Here is a 27,920-nt window from a genome sequence, read left to right on the forward strand (position 1 = left end):
ATGAGGACAGATTCAAGTAGCCCTAGATATTTCCGTTCTTATCTTCTTTGTAAAGAAGAATTTTATTTTTAACTTTCATTTTAAGTCTCCAGCAGCCTATGCAGGCCCGCAACCAGCCACAGAGGTTTGGGGGACATGAATATGTTAGGGGGGCCGAAGTCATTAGGAATTAAAAATTCTCTTACAAATAGCTAAATTGTGTGTTTTTTTTCTTTTTGTATTAATAATAGCATTTTGTGTTAAGATCTGGAGGGGCCACGAAAAGTTTAGGGGAGCCAGGATCCCCCTAGCCCCCCTCTGGTTGCGGGCCTGAGCCTATGCAAGGAAAATTCGGAGTTTTAATCTTTCTTAAGCAAGATATTATGTAAATATAAACATTTATCATGTTGAGATAGGTAAGATACAATACCTGAAATGACATGAACTCGGAAACTTGAAAATTCCTTGACAAACTTCTGTGTACGCTACTATAAGCACTCCTTATTACGTATGTAACAAGAATAGTGTAATTTCCCTAATTATTCTGTGTAAATATACCTTGTTTTTTCAATACATACGTAATATTCGAAGAATTACCTTAACGGAAGAACGGATGAGGTCATAAATATTTTAATTTCCCTTACAAATAATTCTGTCTCACAGGAAGTTCAAGGGCAGAAAGAAGCATCCGGTTGAGGAACTCTCTTCTACAGCAAGCAGTGTGTTGCAATTTTTCCAGCATTTGAGACGTGGTGACGTGCAGTAAGGTTTTTTCCCTTCTTTGCCTGTTGTTCCGTTATTTGCGAGAGGAAGACTCAGTGTGCACTCAGCAGAAGAGACAAGGTGAAGAAGTTGATTCGTAACTAGTTTGTTGTACAGCTTTAGAAGTAACGTGATGACCATTTGGATAACATTTTCCTTATTCCTTGGTGGGATAGTAATTGTAACTGGTGAGTAAAATTATACCTTTGTCGTTGAAGCTGTTTTCCTTTACTTTGCTGCCTTCAAAACTAATATTCTAATAGCGCTTTTACATTTAACCATTCTTTACTGTACACATTGACAACAGGTCAGCATATACAGTATATTATGGCTTAGCTGCTTTAATCATCTGCTAGTATCTTGATAGAAACTTTCCTCTTGTTGAAAACCGGTATGCTTAAACAAAGAGATGACTGTAGTGACCACATGGTAATTTTGGAGTCGGAAAAAGCACAGGCTAGCGAGTAGAAAAAGAGATTAAGCTATCAAAATTGTAGACGTAGGCTCTGTTCACAGTCAACCAGTAGCGTAGCCAGGATGTGTGTTTGGGGTTGCCCAAGTGCTGTTATAGATACATATAGAAAAATTACAAACAAAAAAATATGTAAACATAAAAATATATAAAAAAATTACAAACATCAAAATACCAAAGTACATTGTCGGACCTCTTTGGGGGGCCCTCCGCCCCCCTTCCCTACGCCACTGCAGTCAACTGTCGCTTATACAGGATGTTTGTAAAGATGCTTTGCATTATGAATGCATGCTATTATGTAATATATGACTTCTAAACCAAATTAAAGAAAGATCTTTGCTAAACTTACGTACAGATGACTATGCAAACATGTTTGTACATCCGGAAAGCTCCGTTTTAAACATCTTTTATACAAGACATTTCAGAATGTCTTCTATAAAAGATGCTACTTTCGGTGCATAGAAACTTTTCACACACTCTCTATCTTTGGCAGCTTACAAGGTATGTTGTAAGATGTATTGCATTTACGTTATATAGTGTTTGGTGTTAATGTTTTTATTTTTATTTACGTATTCTAAGGTAAAATGTTAAGTTTAAAATTACCTTCTAGGCCAGTAATCGCCAAACCGTAGTTCGCGAGCTACTAGTAGCTTACGGGGACGTTTTCGGTATATAACGTTAATGTACTGATTGGCTAACCTTGATTCCTCTACTGAGCTGACGCTAACGACAGGGGGCGCTGACGACAATAACTGCTTGTTTCTCCCGCGCAATTGCCATTGTCAGCCGTATCTCACAGTTGACTGTATACGCGTGGGATTGTGCACGTTATGTATGTTTTTCGTGTGTATATTAGACATTTGCTAAACGTTATGTTTTTCGTGTGTATATTAGACATTTGCTAAACGTTATGTTTTTCGTGTGTATATTAGACATTTGCTAACTTGGATAGTTTGATTTCATATTTACTAGAAATGTAAGTCTATAGGCAATAAACAAATGTAAGATTTGTTTTTAAAGTTGGTAGTTCTTTTGGTTGGTAGCTCATAGTAGGATTTTAAAACGATTCCATAGCTTATAAGCTTCGTAAGTTTGGCGACCACTGTTCTAGGTAGGCACTCATTTTAATTTCGAAATTTTGCATTTTCCGCGCAAAATTTTAATTTTCTTTCTGAAATGTTCTTAATCTGCCACTTTTTTCATTATTGTTGTTTTAACGTAATTTTTGATCACTAAAAGTGAAAATTCTATTGAGATTAAAATTATTCACATTTACAGAACAATAATTCTGGATAGAAAATCGTTATAGAAATTTGTACTTTAGAAAAAAATATCACATACAGGAGCGTTATCACTTCAATTCCACTGAGCTAATGTCACTTTCGGCTCAGTTGATTGTATAACAATGCTCCAAAATGTTCACACACACACACACACACATATCGCTAACGAGAAATCAAATGCCTTCAATTTAAGGTGAAAGTTGCTTTTTTTTAAAAAAAAAAAAAGAAGTTGTATATAACACTACTCTATAGTATAAATCACTAATATAAGAAAAAGTTATACTTTTGTAGCACTCCTTTTCTACCTTTCTATCATTTCTCAGCTGTTTCTAGCTGCAGGTATGGTTTCATGAATGGCATAGTTGTTTCTCAGCATTGGTCTAGTAGGAGAAACATTCCATTTTTACGATCACTTCTTTTTGTTCATTGAAAAGGCAAGATTTTAAAATAGCATTCAGTTTACAAAGTTTAAGTAATAGGAAAAACTAACTGGCCCTGTATACAATTTAGGTGTTATGTGTGCAAAGAAAAATGTACATATTGTGTGAAGCTCTTATTGAGATTTTTGCCATTAAAAAAAATCAATGTTGACTTAGGAAATTGTGTTGATTTTTCAATCCTTTGTCTCTTAGCGGCATAACGAATTTAGCATATACATAGAGTAGGCATATTTAAGACTAGTTGCAGGCTCAAAAAATCTATAGGATAACAAAGATAATACTTCTTTTTTTCTTAATGTGATTATTTTAATAATTTCTGCTTCACTTTCGATACCATTTCTATATTATGTTCACGAATTGTCTATTTTTTATTTGATACGCACATAATAATAATAATAATAATAATAATAATAATAATAATAATAATAATAATAATAATAATAATAATAATAGGACTGGAATTATACAGTGTGTCCATAAAAATACAATCATATTTTAAAGTGATATTACGTCGGTTTGGATAATCGTATTAAAATTAAATTGGTCACATTTGAAAGAAACACTCAAATATATATATATATATATATATATATATATATATATATATATATATATTTACTATACCTCATACACATTGAATGTGAGTCCCACGAGTAGCGATGTAGAGATCAAGACGATCCCATTCACGCCACACACGCTCCAACATATCTGGTGAAATGGATTGGATGGCAGCACTGGTAAGAACTAGCACTTCTTGAGGTTTTGAGGTAATGGGGGTACATAGACACAATCTTTTACGTAACTCCATAAAAAGAAGTCACAAACCGCCAAATCAGGCGACTAGCACTTGTTCTACAATTCCCGCATTAGCAGATGGTCTCCCTGAATGGCTTTTCCTGTGATGACATCCAGCCACGGTCCATAAAATCGCGGTACCACTTCAAAGTTGAAGTTTATGTGGGAGCCTGATGTTGAAACCTTTGCCTAAAAGCACACTGAACCTGCGCCAGACTATACGTGCTGTGATATTCCAAAACAGACCAACTTCGTTCCTGTGTTATCGCCATAACTCCTTAAAACTAATAATTTAATAATAATTTAATAACAATACAGAAACATAAAAACTTCCCAAGTGACCTGCAGCAGAAACAGAAAATGCCTGCTAAATATCCAACATTGAACCCATATCGACTAATCACAAAGTAAACATGAGTGAATTTACTTTTTCTGTATTTAATTCCGTCCATTATTGAGAATGTTGTCCATTGGTGTTCGTTGTTGACATGCACAAAAATATTTGAGTTTTTTTTCCTTCAAATGTGACCAATTTTATTTAAATACAATTATCCACAGCGACGTAATACCACTTTTAAAATATGATAGTATTTTTATGGAAACTCTGTATACTCATGAGTTTAGTTAGATTAGTACTTCATGAATTTAGAACGATAATAATTAATCCCCTCAAATTATTAACAGAAATATATGAGAATAAGACTTTCAAATGGCTTTTCAAACTTAAATTTGTTTCATAGTAGTGCTTTACTACAAAAAAAAAAAAAAAAACCGTAAAAATGAAATAATTACGACTACTGTATATACATATATTTTAAAGTTCCAACCCGCCACTCGCCTGGTGAAAAAAAAAAAAAAAAAAAACTGGAAATAGCTAAGTTAAATTGACCAGGCCAGCTATTTAAATCTGGGATCTCTACAATTACGATACAAGAACGCTAACCATTAGTCTATGAATATTTGTACTGCTTGCAGTAATACTTTATACTGCTTTTCTATCAGGTTGTAAGCCCTTCTGTAATAATATTTTCCCCCTTTTTTAATACTGATTTTGAATAATTGATATGCCCTTTGGAAGACAGTGAAAATACAAGTTATTTTACTTTCATAAAATAAAATTATAACGTTTTAGTTTTATGCCTTTTGAGGTCTTCTTACTAGTGGCAGAACTTTGAATTTAATGAAACTACCTTTGAACATACAGATCATCCATGAGATCACGAGAAAAATAATCTCAAAATCCCAAATTTGATATCGTTTTTATCGTGACTACTTGAGTGTATGTGTTTTATCCAAGCGTGGGCACTTTTTACCTGTGGTATAAGCTTTAGTTCATTTGTCTTTCATCTTCTCATGTTCTTGTTGAACTCGACAACCATTTGTACACAACACTCTTCTTTTTTTTTCTACAGCATTTTCCACTGTAGAGTGCAGACATATTTAGTGATGAATCTCAACAATTTAAATACAGTCAGCATCCAGAAAAGATATCATTAAACGCGCCTCTAGTTTCGTGCTCTCCTTTAGTTTTCATGTCCTCGTTTGTATAAAACACATCTAGAGAATTCCGAAGAGGAAAACCAGACTGGGTTTTTTAGTAATGTTGGGACGAATGTAGTAACATTCATTTCAGACTTTCAAACTGTACTATGCATAAGTATTGGAAGTCTTATAGGAGGCTTTATCCGTCTGTCCATCTGTCGACAGGCATCAGAGCAAAAACGGTAAGAGATATCAAGATGCGATTCTTTGCAATTGATTCAACGTCCCAAGAATAGTATCCATCTCCTCCGTTAACTCTCTATTGAAACTGGAAGTGGTCAAAGTAAACGGCGTGACAAACATCTTGGTATTTGAAGGCGGCGCTCTAAGTTCCCTTTAAATGCTGCTAGCAAATGAGAAGCCTGCGGTATTGCCACGTTCATTTTGTACAGATTCACTTCAGCCTACTCTTGCCACCTGATCGCGCTGTAGTTCGTCTGTTTAGCCAAGCCATAGCCACACCCCTATACTACTTGGCAACGTCGCCTCAGAGCTTGCGTTTTATTCATTTAGCTGAAATGCCAAGATGTTTGTCACAGGCTTTAGTCATTTCTTGGTTTAATGTTTATCGCCATAAAGCAAAAACAATAACAGGTAGTGAGAAGCGGTTTTTTTTTTTTTTTTTTTTTTTTTTTTGCAAACGATTTAGTCCCAAGAGTACATACCATCACAACCCGCAACACTCTACCAAAACCAGAAGTGGTTGAAATTTACTACTACTTCCGGTTTTAACACTGATTTCTATAGAGCAAAAACGGTAAGACAAATCGAGATGGAATTTTTTGCAATCGATTCAGCTTCCCAAGAGTTGGTTCTAACTCCTCCCTTAACCTTCTATTGAATCCGGAAGTGGTTCAAATGAATCGTTTCCTGTTTCAACCTTTGTCGTCATAGAACAAAAACAATAAGGCATAGCAAATAATGGCTATTTAATATGGATTCAGCGTCCGAGGAACAGATTCTATCTGTTATCTTATCAATTTATTGAAACCAATAGTTATAGAAATACTACTTCAACTTTGAGTATTGAATTCCCGTAGGTTGGAAGTCTACTGTAGTTTCATGCTGTGAAACGAAACTCATTTGCTTCTTTATAGAGAATGCGATCAAAGTGGGTTGAAACAAGTTAATATTTCCTTAAAACAAATTCAAATGGGCTTCAAAACAATTTACTTAGGTTTAAATTGAGAGAGCAAAGATAACTATACATTAACACTCAGTACACCTTAATTCATGAAATAGAAAGCGCCAGAATTCTAGTTTGCATTGTTAACTACTTTCCTATCTCTGAATATATAGTTCAAGAATCGAGATGTTAATATCTTAAGTTTTTGTTTAAATTTTATCAACAATTTGAAAGCTTATTTGTGTTATGATAAACGATTTTTACAATTCTCTAAATTCAAACTTCTTTTAGGCCAAGACAACTGTCCAAGAATCATCCCAAGAGAAGAATGGGGTGGAATGAGGCCAAAGAAGGTGAACTATATAATAATCCCCGTTGAATACGTAATCATTTCACACACAGTGACTCCTGTCTGCACTGATGAAGCGACGTGTAAAGTTCGTGTAAAAAATATTCAGCGTTTCCAAATGGAGGATTTGGACTGGGAAGATATTGGATACTCGTAAGTGATTTCTCTTTTAAGCACGATGTACTTGATTATGATTTGTAGAAATTCTAATATGTTCGTTTATGTTCTAAAGCGGCCATTTTGAACTGAATGCTGTTTACCGTTACAGTTTGGTTCAGGCCGGTAGCCAGCCCAGAAATTTAGGGGGGGCTGAAGTTAGGGGGGCCCGATCCAACCATACTATAGTTCATCACCATATTATAGTTCATTTCCAAGCCTACCGTGAAAATTTTAAGGGGGGCAGCAAAAATTTAGTGGGGGCCCGGCCCCCCCTAGACCCCCTCTGGATACGGGTCTGGTTTGGTTCTCGTCTTCTCAATTAGAAGGGAAGCAGCTACCAGGTAACCTGACGTTGACTAAAGACAATGGTAGCAGGCAAACAAGAACATTAATAGTATAGCCGGTGGTTTTGTAGGCATACTACTCGTGAATCCGTAGCTGTGAGTATACTAGCAGCACTTGCTCTCCTACGTAATCCCGTTTCCTTCTTTGCTTATTGTATTTCTGTCTCCTTTTTTTCAATTGTAAAAACTGCGCTCCTACGCCATACATAACGTTGTTTAAAATGTGATACGTCTATGTTCCTTTTTTTTTTTTTTTTGCGATTTTACGCTAAAAGCTCAAACCTAGTGAGAAAAAATAACCCACCGTCGTACGCAACAAACAATCGACTGCTGAGAAACAGTCGATTATAGTGTTGGATTGTGTGTCGAGAATTGGAAATTTCAGGTGATACCTCGTATGGCAGAGAGTTCAATGGATTTTATAATCATTTGTGTTGTGATGAGAGCAGCTATATCAGTGTTTTTTAAAAGGATAACGCACTCTTCAGAAGGTCTGAAATATAAATATTGTGAATAGACATAGTGAAGTCTCCTGTAAAATTAATAAATTAGACATACGAGGTTTCACATCTTAAAGGACAAAGGTCTATTGGAAATGACTGATATAAAGTTTAGCATTTAAGTAATAACAGCATTTCAGCATAGACTTAGTACGTATTCAACATTGGAGATGATGCTTTTGAGCAATGTTCGTACTTCAAGGGAAAGTTTAGTAGGTAAATTTAACAAAACGAAAAAAAAAAAAAAAACACGTAAAGGAGCTTCATTTGAATGGGGTGACGTTTTCTCAATTTATACTGATACCGGAAGTGGTTGTAGATTTTCACTTCCGGTTTTAGTAGAGACGTTAGAGTGGGGATAAGAGTATATTCTTCGGACGCTTACAGGGAGGGGCACAGTGGCTCAGGAGTAGAGCGCTTAGCAATGGTGCGTGGGATCCCCCGTTTCCTTCCATTTTCTTCATTCTACCATTTCATTCAATTCTAGGGATGCGCACGAGACAATATTTGAGACTGTCTCGTCTCGAAAATGTGCTGTAAAAGTGATGTCTCGACTCGAAAAATGGAAGAGCTGTGTCTCGACTCGAATTTTGTCAGGAAAATTCTGCCTCGACTCGTCTCGTGCGCATTCCTATTCATTTCTCATCATCACTGTCTCCTTGAGTCTAGCCGGCATAAGAGTGGGACGTAAAACTCAAAATTTTCATTTCATTTTCTTTTTCATTTTCAATCCCCGGCTAAGTTTGTGGTGAACAACAACGTGTCCGTGGGTTTTCTCAGGGTTTACGCTCCTTTCTTCCCACATTCTCATTCCGCCAATTTTTCAAATTATCGTTCACTGCTTTAATCACCTTTCCCCTTAGCCTAAAGGGCATAATTGTGGACTTAAACTGACATATTTCATTTTAAAGATTTTCTTTCGACGCTTACTTAATTGCAGAAAGCTTTTCGTTAGCCATTACCGTTTTACAATATAGTGATCGATGTTAAAACCGGAAGTTGTTGATTCTGTCACTTCCTGCTTGAATACAGGGTTAGAGACAAGATTTTACCTTTTCTTAAAACTAAATTCCATTCCTCAATCTCCCCCCCAAAAAAAAATCGTTTTTGCTCTATATAAATCAACATTGAAACCGGAAGTTGTAGTGTATTCCTATCACTTCCGGTTTTTAGTAAAGTGAGATTGGGTATTATATACAAGACGTTTAATCGATTGCAAGAAAACACTTCTCGCTACCTATTACCGTTTTTGCTTAACGTTAAAACCAGGAACTTCCGGTTGATGGATTACTTCCGTCAGTGAACTCAATTCCTACCTTTTGTCCCTCTTCAGTCTGGCTAAAGTTGATGGTGGTCGATCATCTAATTCTTAAGATATTTTGTGTTCCGTACAGACGAACATACGGACAGACAGAAGAAATATATAAATTAGTTTTTGTAAACCAAACTCGTTGAAAGACAAGATATGGCTAGACGAGGATACGTTTCCGATGCGTTACCCCCTGTATCGAACGCGACCTAGGTGGCTACTCGGTAATTTTACTTTCGCCAGAGTTATAAATCATACTGTGAACCAGCCAGTGTTTCCAGGTCTTTTTTTCTATGTAGTCTTGTTGTGTTACATAATTTTTTATGTTATTAGCTAATTTTTCGAACTTTCCTTGTATCTTTGTGAATTTTCTATTGCTATAGTCGCACATATTTTATAATAGCAGAATTCCAATACTCTGCACAAAGCATCTTCCAAGCAGCTGTTTCTTGCTAAAATCATCTTGCTTGGCAACGCGTCTTTTCTTTTCTTTTCCCCCTTCCTTTAGACATCTTTTATTGATTCTGAAACAGCAGGCGGTTTATTGTTCCGAAACGCACGAAATTCGCTCGAGCACGAAATACGTATTCTGCGCGTTTTTATTGCTTTCGCGTTTGCGGCGCATTGTGATTTGCCAGCAACGTTTAAATACATGGTCAGCGTATTCTAAACGCACGCATTAGTCATAAAAGCGCGTTGCGAACGCATGGAATAGCCGTAGACTAAATATTCCAAATCTAAACAGATATTATTTGCTATATATGAAATACCATTAAAAATGAGTTGTCATTAATGACCATTCTGTATGAATAAGCTAATTTTTGTCTATCAGTTACCTCAAGAGGAAGAAAGTTATTGTTTTTTTTTTTTTTTTTTTTTTTGCTTCTTTAATAATTTATAATAGGAAACAAAAGTTGTTTATCTGTAATCTTTCTTCCTGTTGTAATGAATGTGTTATGCTATTTATAATCATATACTTACATAGTAAGTCTAGCGTCGGTATGATTATGCGAAATTGTTTCCTTGTTGAGTCAACTAGCGTAACTAATGCAAAAATCATCAAAAAAGTTTGCAGTATTAAAATGTTTTTCTTTTTCTCTTTTTTAAAATTAGATTTCTAGTTGGTGGAGACGGAAATATATATGAAGGCCGGGGATGGCATAAAGCTGGCGCCCACACCAAGAAATTCAATACAAGATCCATAGGAATCTCTTTTATTGGAAACTATCAAGGTAATGATAGTTGCAAAGATATTGGTTGAACACTGACACGACTAATATATTAATTTGCTGTTACTAAATGCCGAACGTTTTCACTTCTTGTTGTTTATATTAATATAACTTAAAATATAATGAATATAAACAATTTTGATCGGAATTTTCAGTTTGGTAAAAGAATAGATCATTTCTAAACTAAACCTCCCATACACATAAAGAATATTACAGTTCAGAGAGCTATTAAGTGGGCCATACATTGACGTATTTTTCCGACGTAGCCATAAAATTTCATACGCTAGTCTTGTTATCAGCTGTCAATTCGTTAGTGTATGGGATCTGGCGTAAGCTTACGTACCGAGTGATCCTCTTGACGCAGCTGTCGCTGTGTGTTTTTTCCGTACCTCCCTCGAAAGAGGAGGGACAAGTTGCTGTGACCGAGATCCTTGAATGATTGGATGTGGACGGGGTTGTCACATTGAATTACTTCACGGGCTTCGCTGTGCTCTGTCTTGTTAGCCATTCTAAGTAGCCCACGATCTTCACTTGCCAAGACCAAACCACTGAATGATAAATTGGCAACACAACCGAGGTCATTCACTTCTTTCCCCAAAGCTAAGGGAAGATTTTCTCCTTAAGAGGACGGTGGAGGTAGGACCGAAGTATGTTTCACATATTTTCCGAGGGCACACTTAAAGTAGAAAGGCTCTAGTTTGTTGATCATTACAATAACATGACATTATTTCTAAATTTCTAGTTTGTAGTTTATTACTCTTAATTTAAGTAACCCCTGAATTCCCTTATCGTAAAAAGTCAATACTAGAAATCGAAACTTGGTTCATGTACAACTCCAAAAACATACGTTCTAACCATTTTACTACTCGATTTTCTGTACTTCAAAATAAAGAAATCTGCATGCATATCGGCCTATTTGTTCCGAAGTTATTGATAAAAGAACAAGCTAGGTAATATGTATACTTTTGGCGGTACTTTATAAATATAGCCCCGTAGACAGAGGCTGATCTAGCCGGGCTCAAAAGTACCCGTAGACAGAGGCTGATCTAGCCGGGGGACCTAAGGCCCCAGTTTTTTGAGTTTCAAAAGTAATTGAAGCTATTATTTATTTATTTTCCAAATTTTATATTAAACTTATGATATATCTACCATAATCTGGGTTCTGGATGCTCCCCCCCCCCGTTTTTACCTTCTAGATCCACCGCTGCTCATAGAACATCCATGATGGTCCAACTGTACTCATAAAGCCTTTATAATGTGAACAAGGTTTAATTATTTTTGTGAACAGGATTGATTAAGAGGAAGGAAAAGACTTAAGTAGTAAACTTCCTTAACCTATATTATAAAATTGAATATGACTATATTTGTGATTCTTAATCTCTTGAACCGCCTAACCGATCTTTTATCAATTTTTTGACGTAGATGCGGATCTGGCCCGGGAGTGTTTTTAGCTATTCATTTTGACGGTAGAACTTAGGGGAGGAGGGGAAATTATAAAAAAAATAAAAATAACTCTTGAACCAAACGACCGATCTGGATCAAACTTTCAAAATAGATGAGGTTCGAACCTGGGATGTTTTTTTTTTTTATCATTTTTCTTTGACGAAGCAATGTAGGGAAGGGGAGGGGAACATATATGTTAAAAAAATAAAAATAAAAGTGCCCGTCTTTGTGACTTTATCACACTCAAACCACCCAACCGATTTTACCCAAATTTTCAACATAGATGAGGTTCGGACTTTGGGTGGTTATCATATCACTTTTACAGTGGAACTTAAATAAAAATTAATTCAAATTTTTAATATAGATGAGATTTTTTTTATCATTTCACTTTGACAGTAGAACTTAGGGGACGGGGATAGGAGGGGGAGATATATAAAAATAAATAAAGCTTAATATCTCTTGAACCACCGGACTGATCTCGATCAAATTTACAACCTAGATGAAGTCTAAACCTGAGATGGTTTTCGTCATATCACTTTGACGGTGTAACTTAAAGTTCGGGGAGGGGACAGGCATTTAAAAATGATCAAAAATGACCGATATTAGTATCGAATCCATAGTTTTCGGTGTCGTTAAGATGAACAGTGATACTTCTGATGCCGTTTAAATCCCAATTCAGCCTCGCAACTTGGGGGTGGGAAGGGGACATATATATATATATATATATATATATATATATATATATATATATATATATATATATATATATATATATATATATATATATATATATATATATATATATATATATATATATATATAAGAATGATCGAAATGACCAATATCAGTGTCAAATTCATAGTTTTCGGGGTCGTTGAGATGAACATTGACAATTTCGAAGCCGTGTCCCGCAACACGGAGAGGAGAGGGAATATATAAAAATCATCAAAAATGACTGATATCAAAGAGCGCTTTAGTAATAGTAAAAAGTGACTGAGTAACGAACCATATTACTATTTTTTCTTAGTTTAACCCAGCGAAGCGGGTAATTAATGCCAGTCTCTATTAAAATTTAATTTAATTTAGTAGGTATCAACCAGTGGCGGCTCTTGAAGGAAGTCACATAGTTCTTTTTTTTTTTAAAAAAAAAAACGTATCGTTACATGCAAAGGGATGAAAGCTTCATATAGATTCAGAAAGCTGTAGACAACAATTAGTAGTACATTAGATTTCTTCCCTTAGATTGTGGCAGCAGAATTTAAACTTTATTGGTCTGACTTCCTTCAAGAACCGCAACGGGTATGAAGTATAACTTCAATTTCTGTTTAACTAAAGTATTCTGGAAGAATAAGATATAAATTAGTTTTTGGAGAATTTCGACCCGAATAAAATGACATGCTTGATCGTGAATTCTCATGTGTAAGTTTCGAGATAATTGTGAAAAAGTATTTTATGGGTCTAAAAAATATGACGTTCGTTGTCGACAATTTTTTATACTGTTGGAATATATTATTTATTTATTTGTGTGCTGCATGTGTAAAAAAATACACTGTTAACTAATAAATCATAGGCTTCTAGTGTTATTTCTCTTCTAACGTTGACTTAAATACTACTAACAGTGACGCACATAATCCTAACAGTGACAAACATACTCTTCTAACAGTGACAGACATACTACTAACAGTGACAAACATACTCCTAACAGTGACAAACATACTCCTAACAGTGACAAAAATACTCTTAACACTGACAGACATACTCCTAACAGAGACACAGTACTCCTAACAGTAACACAATACTCCTAACCGTGACAAAAATACTCCTAGCAGTCATAGACATACTCCTAACAGGGACAAAAATACTCCCAATAATACCACACATACTTCTAACACTGATAGACATACTCCTAACAGTGACAAAAATACTCCCAATAGTACCACACATACTTCTAACACTGATAGACATACTCCTAACAGTGACAGACATACTCCTAATAGTGCCACACATACTCCTAACACTGACAGACATACTCCTAACGGTGACACAATGCTCCTAACAGTGACATAAATACTCCTAACAGTGACAAAAATGTTCCTAGCAGTGACAGACAGACTCCTAACAGTGACAGACATACTGTACCAGTGATACGCACACACACTACTTGCAATATTAATATTTAATTGAGAAAAGTGTTCAAAGACGAGACATACGCAAATACCAATAAATAAGCCTAACCAAGCTGAATTAAATTATATGGGTGAGTGTAAATCCTTATGCAAATTTTAGAGAAAAAAGTATATTTGGAAACATTAAAAAAAAATAATAATGCTGTATTGTACAAATCAGGGGGCTCGAAAACAAAGATGGCAACGGATTCAACTCCGTTAAATTTTGTTTCTCAGGTTCGGAGTATTTTGTTTCCCAAGGAAGTATTTTCTGTATGAAATGTGAAATGAGAGACTCTTAAATATCTTCAATACTAACTGTAGTTCTTATGATTTTTTTACTAATAAATTCTGGTTTTAACTTTTCAGAGGCTGTTCCTACTGAGAAACAGTTAACGGCTGTTAAACAGTTGTTGGCTTGTGGAGTGGAAGCAGGGGAACTGAGGGAAGATTATAAATTGTTAGGTCATCGACAGGTGGTTGCTACTGCCAGTCCAGGAAACAATGTCTACAGGGTAATTCAAAGATGGGAGCACTGGGTTGAAAAACCTTAGAAACTTTAAGGTGAGCGTTCTTCCATTCTTATGCATATCCTCTAGACAATTATTCTATATTCCTTTCGAAATATGCGACATGGCTATAACGCTAGAGCGGTAAGAACTTGGATTTATAGCCTGGAAGATGAGCAGAGTATAAAGTAACCTTATATTAGAAGTCAAGTTTGATTGAATTTAAGTGCTGTCTTCTTTGTCATATCATCATCACCATAGGTATTCTGACATTATCGGCAGTTCACTTGCCGCATACTAAGAAGTCTGCATGCATCACAGTCCTCAGCAAACTTCTTTGCCTCTACACAGATGTTTTCCGTTGCAAAACCGTTCATCAACTGTAGCCTTCTCCTCCTTTGTTGCTGTCATATCCCCTAGCATGCCCGTCAATGTTGTGCTTTTATTGTTCTCCTATTTAAAAGTGTTTCAACTTTGATGACAACACCCCCTTTAAATAGTTACCAATATCCCAAGTCCTTCAAATATGATTTATCAAATGTCACTTGCTTAGGCTCGGTTAAAATGAAATCGTTTAGTTTTGTGTTTTATGATTATCCTTTATATGCTGAAGGACACACATGATTAGTGAAAAAAATATATATAAAATAGTTAGTGGAATTAGAATATGGGAAAAACAGGAAAGTTTCGAGAAAATCCACAGACATGATGTTAAAAACAACGAGATCGACGCAAGGATGCACCAGAGGTGAGCTCCCTTCCACTGAGCCACCCTGACGTTATGTTAAGCCTAAGTCATTTTTCAGATCTAAAAATTTGGTGAAAATAAAATTTCAGACAGGAACACATATACACACAGTATTGTGATTATAAAGCTGTATGTGTGCTAGTTTTGGGCCAACAATGTATTGAGAATGTCGGACTTAAACCAAAAATTCGAAAATAGTAGGTTGGTGCGAGTGAAATATCTGTATTGATGTCTGGTGGGAAACTCATCTCATCAACACAATACAGGGCTTGACTAATTTCATGCGTCATCTGTCACAAATCCATATCCATCAAACATGTTGGGGTAGTCAAAAAGTCAGGGGGCAGTAAGTTTTTAAACACAATCGTATGAATATTCACCATGAAGGACACACAATTACAAGTAACTTTCCTTTACAAATTAAATTATTGAATACATTAACATTGTAGTTTGGCAGAAATGACAAATAAATGTGCCATTCAGTGTTGGATTGTCAAAATTTCATTCCGGTAATATTAAAAAACGACCCAGTAGGCACCAACCAACGTCATGTTCGGATGAGCCCCTCAGGAACGCCTTGACAGCGGAGCCTCGGAAAAGTGTTTGTGCCATTGCAGACAAGTCAGACACACTATATCACTTTCGTTCGGTTATGCGTGAATTGATACCAGCCGTCTGGAGGTGTACATTTCTCTGAATATAAGGAATAACCTGGAAAGTTTCTTGTATCGGATTGTCACTTTACAAGAAAATTGGATTTGCTAAGACAATCGTAAACGTATCTTGACCAAAGTCCAGAACAATTTCCCAAAGTCTTAGAAGATGTTGATTTAAATCCAATTTAAACTACTCACTGAGCCATACAATAAGTTGATTGTAAAAATTAATAACGTGTAACAGTTTCGCCAACTATCCACTTGGCTTCATCAAACACTATCAAGAGTATGTGATGAAGCCAAGTGGATAGTTGGCGAAACTGTTACACGTTATTAATTTTTACAATCAACTTATTGTATGGCTCAGTGAGTAGTTTAAATTGGATTTAAGTCTACAGAAATACAATGGAAAGCTTATACAATGGAAAGTATTAAAGATGTTGATGCTGGTATAGTGATATATGGTGAAAATGATCCATCGTGTCTTTCCACGTAGAGTCGAAACCATCACTGGGATTGTTACAGTACTGAACTCCACTAAATTCACGCCAAGTTTGCCCGCAAGCGTCCGTAAATGTATAAAAGACATTGTTATCATCATGTTACTCGATTATACTCTTCATGAGTTGCAAATATGAAGCTCTTCCTCATCCACCGTATACTCCTGACGTCTCACCTACCGACTACCATCTCTTCTGCCATCTCGTTCACTTCTTAGAAAGGAAATCTTTCCCTGATGATCCGGCGATACAGGGTGCGGTTGTGGACTTCTTCGCATTGCAAACTTTAGATTTATTTTGCTACGAAATTAGCTGAGCGATGTCAAGAATGTGTGGTTGCAAATAGTGACAATTTTTTAGTTTGTAGTTTTGATGTTTTTTTAATGTATCTATCCTATATTGATTGATATGATTTGATATGTTATGTATGCTCTATGTTATGGAGCTTACTTGAGTATACGAATGGTTTCCAGATGTACGGCGAAATGTGGGAATCAGATAAGTATGCTTTCAGTTTGCCGCAGTATTATTTATTTTCTATTGCGATATAAATACGAGATTTGATTGAATAATAATAATAATAATACGACATATTCAAAATATGAAAGTGGCACTGAAACATCTTTCATGTGTGTAAGCTTTCAGATGCGTTATCTAATATACTTACCTTCTATTTCCATTCATACTATATGTTCACCTGTTTCTCTGCACTTAATAACTTAAATATGTTGACAGGCTACCAATCCTAGAATGATATCGATATTATTCTATGTTATACTAACATATACGTATTTACTAGTTATTGAAAGAAAGTCCATTAATTTATAATATTCAAAATAGTAAATAGTATGCTAGTGCTCCTTGTAAGTTAACAGTCTAAACGTCTACCGTCAGAAAGCCATTGGTTCTTCAAGACCTCTTCACAAAGAAGGTTTCCATTTATCCGGCCGTTCCTTGGATATTTGGACAATCCTGTAACTTTAGTTAATTAATAAATTTTGGGGTAAAGAACCCATGGCTACTCTCTAGCTAGTCATACACATTACACACATCCTCTACACGTACTTTATGATTAAAAATTAAATTATATAAATTGATTTTTATTTATTTTGATGATATCTTCTGGAATATAAATGTTATCATATCATAATTCACAGTTACATACCACATTGATTATCTTTTGATAACCAACTATAACTTAGAACAAAGAAAATGACAATTCGTTATTAGTTTGACTTTGTATGCGTTGGTTTATGTACAAAAAAAAAAAAAAAAGAGCAAGATATGTGAAGCCCACGTACTAAAACAGTTACTGAACGCTAAATTAAATTAATCGTTTTACAATTTTTGACAATTACGAATATAACAACAGTCATTGGACAAAGCTAATTTCATAAAACAATTGCTTTTTAATGAACATCCTCATTAATTTAACCATGACATGAAATATTTGACAAAAATATATATTGTATATTTTTAAAACAATATCAATATTAGTATTAGTTACTTGAGAAGAATAAAAGCCAGTGAGTACCGGTATTTTTCTCAACCTGCTTTATATAATTCCAAATGTTACAATAAATTATTTTAATCATTTCAAAAATATCTCTTCATTCACCTCTTCAGTGTCTTCTCTATTACTAGTTTAATTCATTAATTATCATCTGATCTTAGCACCTGCAAGCCGAGTTTATTCCTTTAGGATTGCCTAGTACTTCTTGTTAAACTCTTCTTGACTATGCCTCTATTTTATACCAAAATATCATGATTGATGTTATACATCATGATTAATGCTTTACATATATTTGGTATTAGTCTTTCTTGTATTTTTGTGTTACTTACGTTCTTTTTAAGTAGATATTTTCAATTAATCCACATTCCTAAGTCGCGTGTATGTACAATAAATAAACAAATAAAACACAAGGAAGTCATAATAAACAAATGACGAGACTAACTAAACATAGATGATTCCTGTGACTTCCAATAAAACACCAAGCACTGAAAAAATAAATTAGAGAAATTGGGAAGAGAACTATTGCAGACGACGCGCATCAACTAAATACCATAATAAGTATAATCAATACCTAACACAGATATACTACTTATAATATCTATCAGGTAATTCCAGGAGTACTACCTTACTTGACAATAGAACTCCACAGTGTATTAGCAGACTGAGTAATGTAAATCAAACAACAGTCTTAAGTAATAATGACAGTCTTAAAAATAGTCAAATATCACGATAATATTATAATTAAAATAGTTCAATATTATTAGTTCCAACAAAACTAAGTATTGAAAAAATCCCAGAGCGTATTACAAAATTACAATAATTACAAAGTAATTACTGTAAGTTAGCTTTTTGCAAAATTGGAAATGCTTCTGCTATTACCTCGAATTTAGTATTAACATTGTTGGAGTTGTTTTTAATAAATGACGTGTAGCATGAGTATCGTTGGAATTATTTTTAAAGTGTATTTTAGTATGTTTATTATAGAGTATCCAGTTTTTTAAAACAAAATAACTTGGTTAACAACATAACATGCCATAACTTTATTGTATCATGCCCCAGGCGTTGTAACTTTGCCTTACACGGTTGCTTTCCCGACAAAAATTTTATTTAGTCGAAGATATGTTTTTGTAAACGGGCACAGTGGGACATACCAGGGCGTAGAATAAATATAACAGCGAATGATGCGAGACCCGGCTCTTATTTTGAGTTGTACTTTTGTCTGTGTACTGTTTGTAGCAACATACCCTTACCAACATCGATAGCAACAGATGGTGTGTTTTGGGTCTGTACGTAGCCACAGTATGAGTAAGGGCGCCGATGTCTCTCTAACTTTGGGGAGCCCCATTCAGATGCAGAACGTATATATGGGGATTTTAAGATAAATTGAATTCAAATTATGCCAAATATTGTATATTTATAAATACAATGCGGGTGTCCACATGAACATTTGGGACCCGGGGCCCTAGCCCCCCTTCCCCGACCGGCGCCTTTGAGTATAAGCAGCTTAACTTTGGACGAGTGATAGGTGTGACCATAGTAAGATACCTTTCGGTTCTTCCTTCCTCCTCCAAACCTGGCATGACATTTCATTGTTGTTGTTTTTTTTATGTTATTGTAAGGGCTTAAAAGTTAGGGTGGGAGTATGCTCATAGTATGCCTAAAGCACTGTTAGTATCACGAGTAGGCATTATGGTCAACAATGATTGGAAGGCAATCTACAATTTACTTACCTTGCAATGCCATCACATTGTCAAAAAGAAGGGGGGGATTTTTTGCTAATCACTCAATGACATTCAATGTTAGATAAGTACGTGAAAGGGTTGCCTATTTCTGTTAAGAAAAACAAATGGATACGGAACAGGCTTAATGCCAGTTTACATCCACAAATACTCAAAACATGTGATACACTTCAGTACTTCAGTTTTCTCTGCTTGGATTAGAAAACAGAAATGCAGCACTTTTACCGGAATTGTATTAGTTAAACAGTGAGCGAATCCATTACCATTAGCATTATTATTTTGATAAAATAAGCATTAAACATTTCCTATTTTATGGTTCCTAAGTCCTTTCAAAGATAAAACACAAAAATAATTATCTTAATATCTTATAGAAACTTATTATAATGAAATATTGATCGGTAATGGTAGTAATATTTCTATTTCTTTATCTCTAAAACTTCTGTTGATATGGGATTTAATGAAGGCCTTTGATACAACTTGAGAAAAATGTGTCCAATATGAAAATACTTATTTAAATATAATTAGCTTGAATGTTAATGAAGATGAAAGAAATCTTATAAAATCCTTGGTTCTAGTTGCACTTTAAATGGTTGAGGAGCTATCGTGGTTCCTCCTCGTGGTTGCAAGGAAGGCGTGGGTTCATTGTCAGGAACACGCAATCGGAAACTCTGCAACAATCCAGTGAGGAACAGGAATAAATTCATGTTAGCCATTCCCTCGGCGACGCATGAACGTTTACCTATAAAAAAATTAAGAGAAACAATTAAAAAATAACAAACATTACCTTGATTATGAATAAGCTACGTAATTGGTGCACGCTTTTATCCTAAGATCAGGCATATACGCAGGAATTTATGTCGGGAGAGGTCAAAGCTTTTGAGGGGTCGAAATGCAATATGAGAAATATATATATATTAAAATTTGTAATATCATCCCTAAAATTAGACTAAATTTGCAGAAAAGTCGGGATTTTGGGGCAGGGGATCTGGACCTCCAGGAGCCTGTCCTTGCGTTACTACCCAAGATTATAATCATTTGCTATCCTTACAGTGATGCCACAGTCCTAGCTCTGGAGTGGGCTGAAAAATTGTACCAAATTGAAACAAAAAGGGCTGAATTCATTATTTTATTCCAGTGTAATACATGACTCTATATTTTAACAAACTAGACACTGACCAAAGCTTAAATCCACTTTATTTTAAATTATAATTTGTAACTGTTTCGGATATCTAGCATATCCTTCTTCAGACACTATCTAAAATAAATGAAAATACAGACAAATATATATAAATAGAATATTTATATATATTTGTCTGTATTTTCATTTATTTTAGATAGTGTCTGAAGGATATGCTAGATATCCGAAACAGTTACAAATTATAATTTAAAATAAAGTGGATTTAAGCTTTGGTCAGTGTATATTTTGTTAAAACAATCAATCAAAAGCCATGAATAGTCTTACTAATGACTCTATAACATGAAACTAAAAGAGGTAAACTTTCCCGGCGGGAGCTCATGTGGTTCGGATTCCACGTTAATCAGTAGGGGCCGTCTCATAAAGCCTTGCTGCTGAAAGGGATGTTAAAATCAACTCAATTAAAAGAGGAGCTCCTTCGTAGCTAAGCTGTTAGCGTTCACGCCTTTGTCATGGGAGTCCCGCGTTCAATTCCCGGCGGAGCTCATGTGGTTCGAATTCCACGTTAATCAGTAGGCCCACGTCTCATATAGCCTCGCTGCTGAACGGGATATTAAACTCAAAATCAACTCAATTAAAATAAAAGAGGTGAAGTTCTAGAACACTGCGCCTCCTCTCCCAAGAGTCCAAATCAAGAAAGTGTTCTTTTTAAAAATTATATTTTAAAAACATCCAAATAGGAGGACCTGAACAACCATGGAAGTAGATGAAACTTTTCATGCACGTAGGAAGTAGAGGCAGCAAATTAAAAGGGAAAAACAGTTATCTTCGGTATGTATTTAAGAAAACCAAACGCGCCTCTATTTCAAAGTAACCAATAAACCAAAACGGTATTATGGCCATATATGAAAAAATATATAAAACGAGGAACAAATCAATCATCTCCGAATTTGTGTGTAAGTACTACGTAATGATAAAATATTAGCATATAAATTATTGCACTTTATTCTCGCTTATTTTACGACCGAAGGAAGATAATAGACTGTAAGAAGAATATAATGTAAGTAAACTGACATTTATAAAAATTGTAAAACCGGTTCAAGACCCTATAATCTTCCCTGAATGACATCACAGCACATTATTAATAATTTTAAGTCACAATGGTATCTATTATTCGAAAATGTGACAAGTATTTGTTAAATGGTGCTGAATTGGGTAGAATTGTACCAACTTTTTCACAAAAGAGGCTGAAAATGCCAGCGTGGTACATACGGGCCGATAAATGACAAAAAGAGGCGAATTTGGTACAATTGTACCAAGTGTGGCAACACTGTATGCTTATCACAACGCTGCTGGGAAAGCAATATTATTTGATTACATACTATTTTTAAACTACATTGGATTTGTACAATATATTGTCGTTTTATGTAATTGATACATTAATACTGTAGGTATAGAATGCTGCTAGAGTACATCTGTTTTATCTTGGCACACTTCCCGCCAATGCACATAGTTGGTCTTTAAAGTACTTTCTGCCAGCACTCACGTGAACATTTTAAACCAATAGACGTCTTATTGGCTTTGTCGCATAGGTGACGTTAGTTGTCAGCCAGTCCATCAAATGAGGTCATTGCTGTTTGGCGGGTAGTTGAAGTGCTTAGTTGCCACACGCGAACAAGTGTGATACAGTGATTTGTGAGTGGTGAGTCGTTTTGCTGTGTTTCCTAGCGTATTGTAACTCTGAACCGTGGCATGGCAACAACGCGTTGCATATAGATCCATCCTTTAAGCGGGCAGCGTGCCAAGATAAAACAAACGTACTCTAGGTGTGTCATTCCAGCTCTCGTAATAATAATAATAATAATAATAATAATAATAATAATAATAATAATAATAATAATAATAATAATAATAATAATAATAATAACCAACTGTGACGTCTCGAAACCTACTATTGATATGCCACATTGACTTGATCCCTAGTCTTCCCTTGCAAGCGCTGCTATCGGCTGAAGGAAATCCACTCGCTTTCTCTCGCTTAGCAACAGCTGAACCCTTATTGGCTCAACACATGAGTGTGTGAGCGTTAGTTCGCATTTTTCCCACGGCTCAAGTCATTTTGGCAGCACAATAGCAGACTGCTGTACATATACTGCCTGCTTAGGCTCAATCTCCTGGCAGATGTCTACGCAAGGCTCGTAGCTACAGGGTGGCCAGGGGGCTGAGCATTCCTGCGAGCACCTTAATCCTGCCCTGAAACTTTCGATTGATTATTCGTAATTACTGTAAGGTGAACTCAAGTTAGCCCCGAGAAATATTCTCAGCCTCCTTGTCGTAGGAGGCCTAGTCTACGCATGTTAATGAGGTAATATTGACTTTCGTCTAGCTAAATAGAAATATAGTAATGTAAGAATTAGAAACTGTTGATTTTAACTAGATCATGATTCTAATCCACATGTCAATTCTTGAAGCAATGATGCTGTTAAGAGTGTTCATTTAATTTTCGCCTCTTTTTTCACGTGTTTAGAAACCCAGTGAGTAATCTGAAAATTTCAACGTAATTTTCTTATAATGTACACTTATGTCCAAAATGATTGTCGCATATCTATAACTGTCTTGTTGTGCGAACATAATTGGATAATGAAATCGCAGGGTTCTTTTAATACTGTTACTATGTGTATAATCGAGAAATGTATATTTGTGATAAATTTCATAGGAAAAACTTTATAAATAGGAAAATTAGAATGAGTACAGCAAAATGTTGCTAAATGAACAAAAAAGTTATTTTTTCGTTATATTCATATTTACAGCTCTTTTGACATGAAATTTACCGTATACATGTCTCTGTGCGATTATACACACAGAAACATTGTAAGAAATACCGGGCGAAATTTTTATCAAATTATATTCCTACAACAACATATTTATAGACATGCGACAATCATTTTCAACATGACTGTACTTATAAATTCATGTTCAATAACTTAATTATGAGTTGTTAATTGTTGAAGGATCAGTTGTCTAAGCTTATTGTTTTATAAATGATAACATTCGTATCTCTTGACAACGAGCATCTCACTATTCAATTACTATTGAATGACACTTGACAATGACAATTTTACTAAATTACATTTTGTAAGTGCAAAAGACAAGGCTAGGAAATTTTAATAACCCGTACAGTTTTGTGAAAATTTCAAAAACGGGCACAAGTGGTATCAGAGCTAGTGAATACCCATAACGCACGACAAATGCCGTTGCTTAATGTGTCATACAGGAGCTCAAAGAATAAAGGGCAAATCCAAGAATCAAAGAGTTAGGCAAACTGATAAATTGTTAGGAGTTGGCATCCGTTGTCATAATTGAGAAACTACATGAAATGTGGTTCTAGAATTTAACAATGAATCTCCACTCATCGGGAATCGAACTCATCTTCTGCACTAAAAATTGAGAAAGCTACTTATTTAGCTCCGGGAAAGTAGAGGTGGTCAGGTTCAGACTAAGAATCGGAATTCGGATTCTAATCCGGAACTGTTTCAATTTATATTTTCAATTTATATTTCCGTGTATTATTCGATTGACAAAATCAAGATATTGCATAATGCGTAGTGAGTTTATATCTGAAGTTAAGAAAGTGGGTTCAGAGCAGGAATAGCTAGGACTGATTCAAGAGGAATCAGACATTCGGACCGCAGAAACTTGAAGACCGAGATCCAAATATCCTAACGTGGGTCTAAAGATACGGATCTCTTTGAACTCGTTGAATCTGAATATCAAAGACTCAGATACGTTTGGCGATCCGTGATAAGCTATACGGAGGGTGATAACCAATCTTCTGCAGTCGTTCCGCTAGGACATGCTTGACCACCCACTATATAGCCCGGATCTTGCTCGAAGCGATTTTCACATTTTCTTACATCTCAAGAAATTCTTGTCAGGTAAGCATTTTGATAGTTAAGAAAAATTCAACAGGGCTATCATACACTGATTCCACTCTCGGGTAGTTGACTGTTACGCCATCAGAATACGAAAGATGATTCAATAGTATGGAAGTAACTGATTTCCGGCGGTGAATATATTGGGAAATAGTGTATCTGTGCTGTATCTGTGGTAATAAATGTTTCAAGTTCATCGTGTCTTTTTTGTATTTAGCGCCCTAGGGAAACATTTTCTGAACGCGCTTCGTTAAAAAATCGATTGCCCTGTTTCCCTTTCCGTCATTTAAGGTCCCGGTGTGCCAAATTATGGTCAGATTTGCAAGATATGGCCAAATGCAACACAGTATTATTTAAACCTAAGTTTAATTTCACTGTTTACGTTTCCACAATAAAGTATATGAATTCACGTTTATTCGTATAAAAAGAATTTGTTTTATCTATTAAAATCGTTATTCATCTGATTGTAGTGTGGTGACGTTTTTAAAGCAGGAGCTTCAGCATAACTTGTTTCCGTTGTTGGTAATGGTAAATAATAATAATAGAAAAATAATGGATTACCTTTTCCAAAAGGAATAAGTGCTTCATGTTCTATGAGTTTTCCCTCTGAGTCGAGAAATCTCTCAGGTCGGAATTCTTCAGCATCTTCCCAGATGGTCTTATCCATGTGCAGTTGACTCAGATTCAGCAAGACGCGGCTATCCTGTTAAATAATAATAATAATAATAATAATAATAATAATAATAATAATAATAATAATAATAATAAATAAACTTCAGACACTAAATTTTACATAGAAATACATTTCAAAAGCAAAAATGTGGCATACCAGCTTTAAAAATACTTTTCTGTGTTCTCAAACAAAACACTCTTTTCTGGACTTTCAAATGTAAATACAGGGTTAGTATAGCTAACTATCAGGATTTGAATGAAACTTGTCGGAAGTACACGAACGAAATTGTGATCCTGTTACAAGAAAGCTCTCAAAGTTTTAGTTCATTCATAAAATTTCTTTAGTCTGTACTTGCCTTCAGTCACTTATATGTTAGTAGCTTCGTAACCCAAACTTACCACAGCCTAATTGCTATTAATAGCACTTGTGATTCACACTTAGATTTCTTCAATATTTACAGGACGGAAAGAAAACAAACGTATCCTTGACATAAATTGACAGTAAACAAATCATATTGGGTTAAGACTGAAGATTGAGCAGGCTAGAAGAGTAACATCTGGTTATTCACGCCCAATCTATCGCTGCAGTAAAGGGTAGCTTAAAAATACCTTGACTTCTCATGAACAAGGTATGGAACTTCTTCCTGTATCGAATGAAGTTACCATTCAGTTGAGGAAGTAACCAATCCTTTGCTTTTCTGTGATTCCAAAAATTCTGTTACTTGGTCCACTTGCGCTTCTTCACTTTTCTGTCCTTCCTGTCTTCTAATCATCGCATCTGCGATCTTTCCTAAGCTGAGTGTAGAAGTAAAAGAGTGCGGCAAAAAGATCTCTCCTATTTGGGAAACTAGTAAATTAAATAAACACAAAAGATACAGTAATTTTCTTTTCGTTCCTGAAAAGTACACAGAATGCCGTACTTTGAATCAGCATGTTTTCAACAAAACATCACCTCAAGAGTGGCCTTCATTAGTGATAGAAAGCGTAAAATATGAAATACACGCTGTGTTGCTGCCGGCGATCCACCAGTTTTTTTTTTTTTTTTTTTTTAACTTCTCGATAAAATGGAAAAAAATGAAATCTTTAAGTTTTACGTCCCACAGTTATGCCGGTTAGGCTAAAGGAGACGGTGAAGATGAGAAATGAATGAAATGGTGGAATGAAGAAAGTGGAAGGAAATGGGAGAACCCCGAGAAATCCCACGAGCACGATGTTTGTCCACCACAACGTCCACACGGCGCGAGCTGGGATCGAACCAGGAACCCCAAGCACCGGAGGTGAACGCTCTACCACTGAGCCACCGCGCCCCCATCGATAAAAAGGATATGGTATTCCCCGATGATGCTCGGTGTACACTGAAAAAGGCACTATACCGCTGTTCAACACACTCCTCACTCGAAACTATTCAACTCCAAAGGGGCGGAGCGATCGCCCCCCACCAGAAGAGGAAACTTTCTTATTTTATACATATAAATAAAAACCATCCCAAAATTTGGAGCCCTTAAAAGTAGCAGTATGACAACCCATCGCCCCCCCCCAGAAGTCGGTCCTGGATCCGCCCCTGCCTCCAAATTGGAGAATTTGCTATTCTGCCGCACCAAAGAATTCACCAATTTGGGAGGGGCGTGGCTTCAGATGAAGATTGGTGATTTTTACTGGGGAATTGTACACTGGTCAGAGCATGTTGTCGAACAGCAGTGCAGTACTCTTTTCAGTGTACACCACGTAGTAGTCGAGAGAACATGAAGGAGAAATTGGCGGATCTCCGGTCAACGCAGCGTGCATTTCACACCAGCTTCACACTTTTTATAGATAATGAATGCTACCACTTGAGCCATGTTTTGTCAGAACATGTTGATTTAAAGTGGCATTTTGTGTGCTTCCCAAAAATAAAAGAATTCGTATCTAATTTATTAGTTTTCCAAATAGGGGAAACCTTTTTATCGTACAGTTTTACTTTGGACAATGGTAATTGGGCAGGGCCGTAACCTTTGGGGGGAAGGGGGCAACTGCCCCCTTCAGAGAAGCTCCCCGCCGTTCGAGGGGGGCCATTTTTATACAAAATTTTCTTACTCCATATACGTTACGAACATGAAATTATAAATGAAGCATCAAACAGTTTCACTATATTACATAAACAAAACAGCATATAAAAGGTAAATAAAACCAAAATGTGTCGTGGGCCCATTTCAGTAAAAAATGTCTATTAGGAGCACTAGAAATTATATTTATTCGTATGGCTTTGAGATTTGTCAATATTATCCCCTTATTAATTTGTCATGTTGGAACGGGCTCAGGGGCGTAAGTAACGGCCTCTCAGACCTTGTCGTGCGGGAGGGCCCACAGGTTCCGTGGGGGCCGTAAAGAATAAGAGAAAGACAGAAAAAGGGGCCCAAGAATTAGAAAAACAACTTTTTCTAGGAGGTCCAAATACGCGTATTAATGCTTACCCCCCAGAAAAAAATCTAAGTTACGGCGGCTTTTCATTACATTTGGTCAGATAAAATGTCTTATTTCAGCCGTTTACGGTCATTTTGTAAAACCTGCATCTTAGCGATCAAAACTGCAGTTGAAACGAAAGGAAACGTTTTGGGTTTCTCGATCAGTCTCTGCAGTTTC

General features: G+C 35.7%; 2 protein-coding genes across 3 annotated transcripts in view; one reads left to right on the forward strand and one right to left on the reverse strand.

Annotated features, from left to right (window-relative positions):
* Positions 1-682: 682 nt before the first annotated feature.
* Positions 683-27,920, forward strand: part of LOC145694748 (peptidoglycan recognition protein-like) — a 30,985-nt gene continuing 3,747 nt past the window's right edge. The window contains exons 1-4 of the mRNA XM_081771360.1: positions 683-929; positions 6,691-6,901; positions 10,174-10,292; positions 14,267-14,461. Coding sequence (XP_081627486.1) covers positions 875-929; positions 6,691-6,901; positions 10,174-10,292; positions 14,267-14,451 — 570 coding nt within the window. The 5' untranslated portion in view covers positions 683-874 and the 3' untranslated portion in view covers positions 14,452-14,461. The remainder of the gene's footprint in view (positions 930-6,690; positions 6,902-10,173; positions 10,293-14,266; positions 14,462-27,920) is intronic.
* LOC145694747 (methyl farnesoate epoxidase-like) overlaps positions 17,335-27,920 on the reverse strand; it is a 61,465-nt gene continuing 50,879 nt past the window's right edge. For both annotated transcript variants that reach the window (XM_081771358.1, XM_081771359.1), the window contains exons 8-9: positions 25,191-25,332; positions 17,335-20,301 (exon numbers count right to left, since the gene is read on the reverse strand). In XM_081771358.1, the coding sequence (XP_081627484.1) occupies positions 20,117-20,301; positions 25,191-25,332 (327 nt within the window). In that variant the 3' untranslated portion in view covers positions 17,335-20,116. The remainder of the gene's footprint in view (positions 20,302-25,190; positions 25,333-27,920) is intronic.

This window comes from Thermobia domestica, chromosome 9, assembly GCF_964235325.1.
Source record: "Thermobia domestica chromosome 9, izTheDome1.hap1.1, whole genome shotgun sequence".
NCBI classification, from domain to species: Eukaryota; Metazoa; Arthropoda; class Insecta; order Zygentoma; family Lepismatidae; genus Thermobia; species Thermobia domestica.